The following is a 12,076-nucleotide window of genomic DNA, read 5'->3' as shown; positions in this document are numbered from 1 at the left end:
TTGCTCTGCTCTTACTCTGCTTATGAAAATGCTGTAATAATTTTGTAGTGGGAAAGTAGGATCATATGGTCATCCAAGTCTCCTTTATACGCTTGTGGAGAAAGAGTAGCCAATTGTATCTGATGTTGTCAGACAAACACATCTCAGAAACAAATAAGAAAAAAAAAAAAGAAATTGTAAAAGCTAACCTCATTTTTATAAATCTACTCAGTCAAATGAGGGTAATTTGACAACTAAAATGCTGCAACTTAATTTAGTCAAGAATTAGTTTCTGAGGCAAAATTAAAATTTTTGTATTTCTGAAGGCAGGGGAGTTTTGAAGTAAGAAAACATCAGAATAGTTCATGTCCCAGCAGAAAAAAGTACCTTAATGGGTTTTTCTGAAACAACAATAAAAATTGATACCATGTTCATTTATATTCAGGAGAAGAACTATGAAAAGTATTAATTCACGGCAAGCAGATAATCTTGATGCACAGAGATGTGCTTACTCTATTTTTACTAAATAATGGAATTTACTATTAGTAATAGTTTTTATGTTCTGTATAACTCAAAACATAAGTTTTCCTTGGGACACTAAACTATATTTAATTCTTTTAGGCATACTCTTTCTAAAAGGATTGTTCACGATAGCTGTGAAACTAAAGCTAAGATCTGTAGTCAAGCATAAGAAAATGGCAAATTTTACGGTCTTGCAAAGGAGAGAAAGTTGCACAGTTGGATTTTTTGTGGATTCAAATTTGGTGTTGGGACTTTGCTAATAACTAGTAGCTTAATCGTCTTTAACCTTTTTGAATAATGCAAAATCAGGTATAATCTGACTGGTGAAACATGTTTTGAACAACTTATCTCCAGTTTCTATTCTGCCCATTCCTGTGCAGGTGCTTTGCTTTGATCACATAAGTAGCCTCTAAAATTAGTGGTACGATAGAGCCTTTTCATTCCCTGGGTTGTCACTACTATACTGTATGCACCTTTACATTTGCCTTCATGTTTTTTTCACGTATGTGAATAGGATATTTTCTTGTAGGTAAACCAGTTCAAAAATGAAACGTAGCATATGTTTAAGGTGTAAATGATCATTTTGTAATGTATGTAATGTGGGATATCTCCAAACATCTTAAAAATACCTGAACTATTTAAAGGGCCTGTAGAACATGTACTCCATTTGGGGAGGAAAAATGGAAAGATCAGTAAGGTGACAATTAAAGCAATGCAGTTTCATGTATGCACTGTACTATAAAGTGTCCAAAAAAAAGACACGCTGGTTGAATAGTATATAAAAACAATTTTAAATGTATGTGTATTTTAAAATTCACAAGACGATAAAACAAGGTTAGCTTTTCCTGTCAGCAAATATATTCTGTCTGATAGTAAATGTGAATACATCACACTTTTGCATTAAGCAATTTTATATATATATATATATATATCTATCTCATATCTTATACTTCCACAATTGTAGTTCTTCAGCTGGCATTTGGGGGGGAATTTCTGTCATTATATGAATAGCTGTGATAGAAAAGAATAGTTACAGTTCAGGGGTTTGGGGTTTATTTTATATCCTTAGTAGAAACACTTTCCTTTTCCTTGAAAATAAAGCATTATTTTTTTGAACACTGCAAGTATATTAAAATATATATTCAATAATATTAAAAATATATATTAAAAAAAACCCAAACCAAAACAAAAAAACTAAAAATCATATGAGATGGGATACAGTGTGTAAATTATATGGTATCCACACAGTCCTGCATAAGTGGCAGGGGTTCTTATCTATTGAAGACATCTCTTTGCTTGTTTAAAATGTAGTGACAGTGGTCTTGCCACAATGATACAGCTAAGCACAGCTGTTACTTGGATTCTGCTGTGCATTAGCAGATTAAAACAGTGACAGTTTTTTATAGCATAAGATATTTTCTCAGAGACTGTTTTGTCTAACCTATATCCCCCTTCTTCCTAATTCTCTTTCAGATAGCGGTTCTGTGGATGAAAAGGTTTAAAATCACGTATTTACTATAGGGATCATGTATTTTGTTGATGTTTGTTTGTGACTTATTTGACCTGTTTGGTTCCTTCATTTTAGTTGTGATATCTGCATGTTTTTCCCAGCTTTCCACTCTTTTGTTCTCCTTTGTGTGTATTGCAAATGTGTTGCTTTTATAAACAGGATAACCCTCACTGTTGTGCTTATCATAATTGCCAACACAGGGGTCTGCTACTGTCAAACATGATATCTGGGATTTTTGCTTCTAATTATCATTTACATTGCATACACTATAGGAATTAAAGGACAACAATATTGGGAAGCAATATCTTATCTTCCCATGGGTTCTTCCAGTGTGTTTCACTAAATGCTCGATGCTACCAAAATGTATTCCAAAGGAATAGTTACTCTAGCTTTGGCCTGGAGCTGACCCTGCTAAACATTTTCATATTAGGTGTCATATGTTTGAAGCAGTTAAATTCTGTCCAAGATTTACTAAGAGCAACTGAGTAACCGTACTGTTTTTGGTCTTTATTAAAGGCTCGGATAGCAAGTGGAAGTTCCTTGGATACTTCCAAGCTTTATGCAGTCCAGGCATTTAGTGGGTAAGTACCAATATGACTGTGAATTTTGTTACTTACATCTGCAAATTAGTGTCATAGTGTTATAGTATTTTTTCTAAGTCTTGTTCCTATAAGAAATAGAATTATTTTAGGAGGAACATAGTCAGTTTCATTGTGTATGTTTTCTCCTTTTAATTTTTTTAAGTCCTTAATTTTTAAGGAATTAATACAACAATGTAGATGCACAGGTCAACTGGATGATAAATATTTTTACCTCTTTGCATACAAAATAAATGCCCTTTGAAGCTGTAGTCTGATTTTGTCTTCATTTTAGTAAATGTGTAGTAATACAATAATATTTGAAATCTAAAACATCAAGGGAAAAAGATCTTTCAGTTGCTGGGAGTGAATATGGCAGAAACCTGTACATTTTGTTTGGTTGTCTCCAGATGGAGTGATCTTAAATCCAGTTCTAGGGATTCCTTCCTTTGAGGAAAATCTCTCCTTCCTATTTTGAATACCTTTTTATTGTTCGGTCTCGAAAGGAAAAAAAGTAAAAGCCATTGGTAAAATTTATCAGTTATATTAGTTAGCTATTTAAAAGGGATATTATCCTCTTGCTGGTGCACTATATAAGCACTGTTTGCTATAGTTATGCTTTGTTACAAAGACAAGGTGATGAGATCAAATTATCTAATTTATCTTCCACCTTCTCATTTGTACATCTTAATGGCTGTACAACAGATTCTAGACACTATGAAGTTTTCCCATTTAGATTCCTCTGTTTGGGGTTTTTTTCCCCCTAAAAGGTACTAATGGTATTAATTTGCTTAATATAATTCACATGCTGCTGTGGAACGTATAGTTAGGGTAACTTTTATTTCTAAACCTTTGTCCTGGTTTCAGCTGGGATGTAGTTAACTGTCTTCCTAGTAGCTGGTACAGTGCTATGTTTTTGAGTTAGGTATGAGAAGAATGTTGATAACACACTGATGTTTTCAGTTGTTCCTAAGTAGTGTTTAGACTAAAGTCAAAGATTTTTCAGCTTCTCATGCCCAGCCAGTGAGAAGGCTGGAGGGGCACAAGCAGTTGGGAGGGGACACAGCCAGGACACCTGACCCAAAATGGCCAACAGGGTATTCCATACCATGTGACATCACATCTAGTATATAAACTTGGGGGGAGTGGGGGCTGGGGGAATCATCCCTCAGGGACTAGCTGGGTGTCAGTCAGTGGGTGTTGAGTTGCACTGTGCATCATTTGTACATTCCAATCCTTTTATTATTACTGTTGTCGTTTTATTAGTGTTATTATCATTATTAGTTTCTTATTTTCTGTTCTATTAGACCGTTCTTATCTCAACCCATGAGTTTTACTTCTTTTCCCGATTTTCACCCCCATCCCACTGGATGGGAGGGTGGGGGGAAGTGAGCGAGTGGCTGCGTGGTGCTTAGTTGCTGGCTGGGGTTAAACCATGAGAACCTTAAACAAATTTAAGAGCATTCTCCATCTTTTCAGTGGCTTAGGTAGTTTCTGTATAGTTTGTCATACCTTGAAAGTGTTGTATTTCTTCCTTTTCCAGCTCATAGAAACTTCAGAGTTGCTGTAAAAGTGTGAGGCCATATGTGACATTGTGCAGGATTAGTTGCTGAATGAACGTGAAACATTTTAAATATTGTGAGAGATAATTCATGTTGTTTTCTTACTAACGTGCTCCTTGGCATTACCATGAAATTATAGTATACTTCTCTTGGCTTGCAAACCACACAATTGCTTTTGCTTTGATCAGTTGCATTTTTCTCATAAGGTCAAAAAAGTCAAAAGTATCTCAGTACTAAAATGATAAAAACTTTTTCCTTTTATATTCATTAGCACAATTTCTTACTATGCCAAAACAGCTAGTCCTTCTTTGAATGGGATTTTCCAAGTACTGTATCTCTCTATTTTAAAAATAGACCAATATAAGTGCTGTGAATTTTCTTTCCTGACTTCCAAATGCAAAACATTAGTATTTCTGTTTGAATTATATTGTTTGTCAACATGAAACTAGCACATCTGAAGCAACTTTGTTTCTCTTGATTAGGTTACTGATTTGAATACTTTTTCAGCAATGTAATAGCCACAAAAACATTTACTAAAACTCTCTATGCTCATGTTCACATTATTCTTCTAACGGAATCATGGAAGGCTTTTATCAGATCCATTGCAATTGTGCTAGCAAATTATGATAATAACATTTTGATTTGATGTATGGCAATTTATATTTGGTGGCTTCTTTATTGAAAAAAATTAATGCATATCAGAACCAAAAGGCATCACAGAGGCAGCTTCTGAAGGTTGCCTCAAATTCTCTTTGTCATATCCGTAAAGATGGTATATTCTTCTTTTCTCTTTTGTGCTATGCAATGTCAATTCATTTTTACTCATCTGTTTTGATGGCCTCAGATTTGAGTAATTTATGATTTGATGCACCACTAATAGTAATGTACCTCACCACTGAGAAGCATGAATCTGATGTCTTAAAAACTACACAGTAAGTTGCGGTCTACTGAAACTAAGAATGATCATACTCAGAAGCATTAGTGTGTAAGCCTGGTACAAAACTTTGGGGCTGTGTATTAAAAAAAAAAAAAAAAAAAGCTGTTCATAACTGTCAGCAACTACTTCTGAGAAGTCTGGTGTATAGATCACTGCATGGTTTCCAGAACTAGTAGGAGAACAATGTTTTAACGTCAAAATGAATTCAAATTCTTGAAATACAGTGTAGAAATTGACATTCTCAGATACTTTTATAGATGCTGTTCAGTGCAGAATTGTATATTACATTCAATGCTGTATTCCTAGAATAAGAAAGAATGGGTTTTTTTCTCTAGAAAAATCAGAAATCTGAAACTGAAAATAAAGCTAGTCCAAAACTGCCTTGGATTTATCATCTGTCACTTTAAATGGCCCAATTTTGATCACTGCATGTGGTTAGGTTTTCATTGCTTAAGCTAGAGAATTATTTCTTAACATAACCAAAATCTTAAGGAAAATTTTCCACTTATGTTTCTTCTTTTTTTTCCTTATTTCCCCTTTTTTAAGTAACCTACTTCTTGTTGCTCCATTACCTTATATTGTTTGCACCCCATACGAGTAAGCTTAATAAGACAGAGCTCATTCTGTCATATTGTTTGCAATGTGCAAAACCAGAAAAGAAACAGTTTAACATCTAGTTGTTGTCTAATTTAGGAATAGCATTTTGTAAGCAGACTGTGTGAGTGTAGGCAATCAAGTATTGATATCTATGCATGCAGGAAGCTGCATTTGACCATACAGTTTTGTTGTATGCATTACTTTCCATAGCCAATTACTTAATTATGGTTTCCTAATAGGTGTAGGACTTAGAAAAGTGGTGTACAAGAGTGTATAGAATTCTTACTTATTGTGGGTTGCACACAAAAACCAATCTCATAGATGTAAGGAGGCCTTTTGCCACTGACAAGAACTATACAGACAGAAGTTGGTCTTTTTATGCCTTCTCTTCCAATCACAGGTGAATAAATTCAAATATTGAATCCTCTAAGAATAAGCTGTGTCAATCCCTTGTACAGACATCCTGTAACCACTGCACAGGACTACTTCAAATGACTGACAGTAGCTCAATACTAGCTCATGTTTTTAGCTCAAACCTTACTTCTTTTGCTGACAAAGTTTGGATTGGGCCTCTACTCCCTTTGCTGTCTGCAATATATTTGTGCAAGCCTCTGTTTCACTAGGCCTCCCTGAAAACAGTGATGCAATTTGCATTTAACTTCTCATTCAGCTGAAGAGCTGTGACATCTCAATGGCTGCTGTGGCTCTGTTTTAATCACACTTTCCACTCTACTCCTGCATCCAAAAACTAATCCTAAATTCAGGGAGCCCTCAGCCTCTTCACTGCCAACATAACTGGCTGCAGCCTTAGCTATGACTCCTTTTCCCTTTTACTCTCCCCAAAAGCTGTTGCCCTTTGAAGTGAGGGGAGATTCTTTCCCTCACAACCCTTGATAACTTGCTTTATCTATTGTCGTGGTTTAACCCCAGCCAGCAACTAAGCACCACGCAGCCGCTCACTCACTCCCCCCCATCCAGTGGGATGGGGGAGAAAATCAGGAAAAGAAGTAAAACTCCTGGGTTGAGATAAGAACGATTAATAGAACAGAAAAGAAGAGACTAATAATGATAATGATAACACTAATAAAATGACAACAGTAGTAATAAAAGGATTGGAATGTACAAATGATGCGCAGGGCAATTGCTCACCACACGACGACCGACACCCAGCTAGTCCCCGAGCGGCGAATCCCTGCCCCCCACTTCCCAGTTCCTAAACGAGATGGGACGTCACATGGTATGGAATGCACTGTTGGCCAGTTTGGGTCAGGTGCCCTGGCTGGGCATGAGAAGCTGAAAAATCCTTGACTGTAGTCTAAACACTGCTGAGCAACAACTGAAAACATCAGTGTTATCAACATTCTTCACATACTGAACTCAAAACATAGCACTGTACCAGCTACTAGGAAGACAGCTAACTACATCCCAGCTGAAACCAGGACATCTATATAGAAATACCTCAGTTGCCTCTTCTGCCTTACTCTTCCTTCTCTTTCATAGCACAGTGCTGTGACCCCACCTCACATGCACCAGCACATCCCAAGTCCATGGCACAGACTGCAACTCTTCATTCTCTGCAATGATCTCCACTTGGCTGCATGAAATGAGAGAAAAGCCAGGATGAGAAAGAAAAGGCAAAGACCAAATACAGTTTTCCTGGGGCTTCTCATGCTATTTCCCTGTTAAAAGGCAAAAGCTCCACCTTTCCTGTTCTTTCCATGCCAGTATCGAACAATAACTTCTTCATTTTATTTTTCTTCTTCATTTTATTGAAAATGAGACACTTTAGAATTCATCCTTTCAATATTTTTTGAAAAGTACGTGGAAGTCAGCTGGGTTTTTCATCATGTATACGAATCTAGGGTAGTACAGTTTTACTTTTACCAGAGACTTGCTTTGTATTAATTCACTACTTGTCTGATGGCAGTGATGTCAGGGACTGATAATTTTACCACATGGCCTAATCCATTCTGAAATTTGCTACTGGTACGCAGATGGTGCTGGATGCAGATGATTACTCCTTTCCTTCAGTAGCATGTTCTCAATGGTAAAACAAATTTATTTTTCTTGGATTCTCTGACAAATTCAAATAGATGTTTGTTATGCAGAATATCTTCAGAAGCACACAAAAAATAGTCAATATTACAGGTTTTTTTATTGCCTTCAGTGATAACTTTTGTGCCTTCAACTTCATTACCTTCTATGTCAGGATGTTGTTGGGTTGTTATTGTTGGAGGTAGGGAGGGGAGTAGAGAATTTAATGTATAACCTGCATAACATGAGCAGTTTGTCTATGGCTGTAGTGTTTAATGTTCCAAAGACTATACACAAAAGCTAATATTTCACTGTCAATACAGCATTGCTCAGTATGTTAGTGCTCATAATGTAGCTGTTATGGTTTTAAAAAAAATTAGATCTCACAATCTAGATCAGTCTATTAAACTTTACTTCCAGCTGATAGCCAACAATCTTTGCATAATTATGGTCCCCTTAAATGTTATTAGAAGGATTGAATTTGTTCTTGTACAGAGAATTTGTGCATAGGAGAACTTCTAGTTCATATCCCCAAAGTCAGGGCTGTTTCAGTCCAGATGCAAGAAAAAGCACTAAATGTGCAGTTCACCAAGAATAGGATTGAGATGTGTGTTTTCAGCACACATGTATTAGTGGAACTACATTTTTGCACTAGATCTCCCAGTGGATTCTCCTACTCTCCACTTAAAACTGAAATGTATCTTCTCAGGCAGGTGTACATTTATTGTTTATCTATCTTTGAGATATGAGAGTTTGGTGGTTCAGCCTTTCCATGTCTCTACTGGATATTGTGCACCTTATTGTGCACAAATGCCCTTTTGCGCTGTTACCTTTCAGTTTCGTCTGTGTACTTGAAATGATTTTTTGTTTTAATTAGTTCTGTAATTTCTTTCCTTTATATAGTGCTTCTAATTAAATATTTATATTGGGGGAAAAAAACTAGTTAACAGCATTTAAAAATGTTTTTAAAAGAATATAAAATGCTATACTTGCTCTATTACGAGGAGTAACATGGAAATAACTTGCCTACAGACCCCCCTCAATTGCTACCCCCCCACCCCTCAATATATGCAGGAGTCCAGTGGCTGTTACCTTTATCCTTCTGTATGTGCCTCCATCCACAGACTACTAGTCTTCAGCCTAAATGGCAGTGACCAGAATTTCTGATGTAGCCCTTCTTTAGCATATTACCTTGCTTATATGCTTTCCCTCTGACTTCCCACCAAACCTAAAACATATATACACAGGCTTGTATCTGCTCCAACCTCCTTCATTCCAGCCTTTCATACTATTAGCTCCTCCCAAGTTTAAAGTAATTGTCTTTGTTGTTGTCATTCTCTCCCTTTGAACCCCACCCCTCAGACAATCCTGACATCTCAAACAACTGCAAGGCCACGGATACCTGTTCCACCCAAACTGTTGCCAAAGCTGCTTTTCTGCCTTTTTCCTGTTAATCTTAAAAAAGAAATAAAGAGTCACTGTTTATCCCAAATTATGCAGAGAGGCAGCTGCTGGACCCAGATGAATTCAAATTTTGATAAAATGTTCACAAATCTCTCGTATACTGAGAATTCATATAGCCTTAGTGGAGTATAACAGGAGAACAGTTCTGAAAAATGAAAGCAGTGCTGCAGTTGTGGAAAGAAATATTCTTATTTTAAATTAAAAAAAATTAAAATGTGGATTTGATGTTGGGGGGGGATGTTTGGGCTTGTTGGTTGTTTTGCTGGTTGATTTTTTTTCTTTTCTTTTTTCCTCTTTCTCTTTCTTGTTGAGAACTATTTTCACTGTAACTAAGCTTAATCACATCAAGAATACAAGGAGAGTAATTAATGATGCTCCAGAGTCTACATAAGGTAGTGGAGAAGTAGGAAACAAGAGTATAGTTTTTCTTCTAGAAAGATAATTCGAGAACATATTCATTCATGTCAAAATACAGAACACCAACTACAAAACAATACAAGCCTCAGTGTCCTGCAGGTAAAGCAACTGCTTCAGATCATTCCTTGGATTCTAGCTGACTGTTGCCATAAGGAACACATTAATTTCTCATGCAGAAAACAGGATTTATTATCGTTTCACTAGATTCTTACAGAGAAGGATACCCTTTTACAATGAAAGCAACTGGAAACATCTTGCCTTGTGGTTTCTTCCTCTATCATTTATAAGCTAATCTGTTAAAATATCTACTGTCAATCAAAAGGCAATTGGAAGTGGGTTTTGAACCATGCCAACCTAGAATTACTATTAAACTTGTGGATGCTGAGTGCAAACAACATAAAGAGATTTTTAGAACATAGCTAACTAGAAACACTCTAGACACCAGACCATATCTAGCAGTTTTCCCAGTCGTCTTATTTCTCTACAGAGCAGGCATTCTGTCAGTATTACTGAAGTGAGAGAGTGCATTCAGATACTAATTTATTCCTTTTTTTTTGCGATTGAAATATTAGCCAATAACTAGTCTTAGCCTGGCTTCAAACTTCCCCCAGTCGACATACCTGTGATACTTGGAACCTCTCTTCAGCAGAGATTTTAATAAATGTGTTAGTCGTATTTCAAGGTATTTGAAGACTAAAAGTAGCAAGTTTGGGGTTTGTTTGTTTCTTTTCAGTAATGCTTCTACAGATAATCACCAATATACCTCTATATGGTGTTCATGTTTGGTTTTCCTCCCATTTTTTCAGTCTAGGTAAGAGTTCTTGTCTAGTTCAGCTGGAATTTAATTTTTTTCAAACAGCAAAATGATTTTTTTCAGCACAGTGTGCTGGTAGATTGGATGGCTGCTTTTCCATTCCCTGATCAAGCATTTTGTACTTCATCTGACAAGGTATGAGTAAAGAAATCACATCTTACTTTCCAGCAGTTTATATACTGAGATTTCTAGACATTCTTCATTAAAATGGCTCGTTATAATAATAAAGAAAAGTATGCTCACATTTGATGATAATAATAAAGAAAAAACATTCTGGAATCAGGAGGACAGCCCTGATTAACTGTGTCGTTGAGCTAAAAGTCACCTACTTTCATTCAGTATGTGATAGAGCTGCCTTAAATACATAAAGCAGGTAAAACTTACACTTCCTTTACATTAGCATTTTGTCCCAGTTACAGCAGCTAAAGACCAACAAGATAGTTTAGTGGAATTAGTATAAACTCTCAGTATAAACAAATTTAAACTACACCGTAACAAGTAACAGCTATGAACCAAACAATCATATTTTCTATGGTAGGAACTGAAACCAGTAAAGGCATAAGTAGTCCTTAGAGTCTCAATTTTTTTCTATGATCTTTACTATACACTTGATTGAATGCTGGGCAAAGAAGAGGCAGGAAGTATTATTGTCTTATATGAGTTCATCTGGTCATTGATTCATTGCACAAAAGAAAGTAGAGTTTCCTTTATAAGCTGCAGTTTCAAAATTGCAGTTCTCTCCTGAAGTCTGGTTAGTTTCTTTAATGTCTTAAAAGTACTTGGGTGACTAAGTACCTATGTGTAAGAACTCTCTGACGTTGTCATACTTCAGCAATTAAAAAAGTTGCAGAACCAGCTGGTAGAATACATAAACTTCTCGACAGTAGCTACAGTGTACTGCCCTAGTATTGTCAGAAGAGATGGTGAAGCTCATTTAAAACCAAAATATTTCATGTCATTAATATTTTGCAGATGATAATTGGAATGAGTTTTAGTATTACTTTTTTTTAATAACAAAATAGGCGCTTCTTGACCATATATAACTTTTAAGCAAATATTTGTGATATTGTACAGATACACAGAGAAAAAAATCAGATCTAGATGTTTCTGCTAAGCTGAACTTGAGCTGGAAATGGTAGTGAAAAGACTTTACAGAGTAGAAAACTAAGCTATTTAAAGAGACAGAGGTGTGAGTTATGGCAAATTACTGAGCATAAATTACACCACTAATGTCATAATAAAATTTCTTTATATTATGTACTCATCTATATTGATTCTGTCATTGTTGCTGTTCCCTCAAAAGCCATGTCCTTTTCTTTCTCTGGTAACATCATCAGCATTCTTAATTCAGATGTAACCTTTTCTCCCAGGAAAAGACTATTAGTCAGTCTTGAATTTAGATTTTTTTTTTTTCCTTCCTATTGCTACTCCTTAGTCATCAGTAAAAGGAGTCCAGTAAGAACTCCATTTTAGTCATATTTTGTGTTACAGAGCAGAATAATAGATGGAAGTGATTTTATAGACATTGCTTGTCAGAAGTAGCTCTTTGTGGCATAAGAGTGCCTTATACATGTGATGAGTTGTATTCACTGCTGACGGAACTGCTCCTGAGTAACAAAGAGCCCTGAGAATCCGAGTTTCTGAGTTTCTCTGTTAGTCTCT

The 12,076-nt window shown here is 35.9% G+C and overlaps 1 protein-coding gene across 1 annotated transcript in view; it reads left to right on the top strand.

Moving 5' to 3' along the window:
- Window positions 1-12,076, top strand: part of UNC13C (unc-13 homolog C (C. elegans)) — a 191,721-nt gene that overhangs the window by 18,530 nt on the left and 161,115 nt on the right. Inside the window, exons 2-3 of the mRNA XM_010571811.1 lie at window positions 1,975-1,997; window positions 2,528-2,592. Coding sequence (XP_010570113.1) covers window positions 1,975-1,997; window positions 2,528-2,592 — 88 coding nt within the window. The remainder of the gene's footprint in view (window positions 1-1,974; window positions 1,998-2,527; window positions 2,593-12,076) is intronic.

The sequence above is a fragment of the Haliaeetus leucocephalus genome, unplaced genomic scaffold (assembly GCF_000737465.1).
Source record: "Haliaeetus leucocephalus isolate CR32 unplaced genomic scaffold, Haliaeetus_leucocephalus-4.0 Scaffold339, whole genome shotgun sequence".
In the NCBI taxonomy this organism is placed as follows: domain Eukaryota; kingdom Metazoa; phylum Chordata; class Aves; order Accipitriformes; family Accipitridae; genus Haliaeetus; species Haliaeetus leucocephalus.
This window is presented reverse-complemented; position numbering and strand designations above follow the sequence as displayed.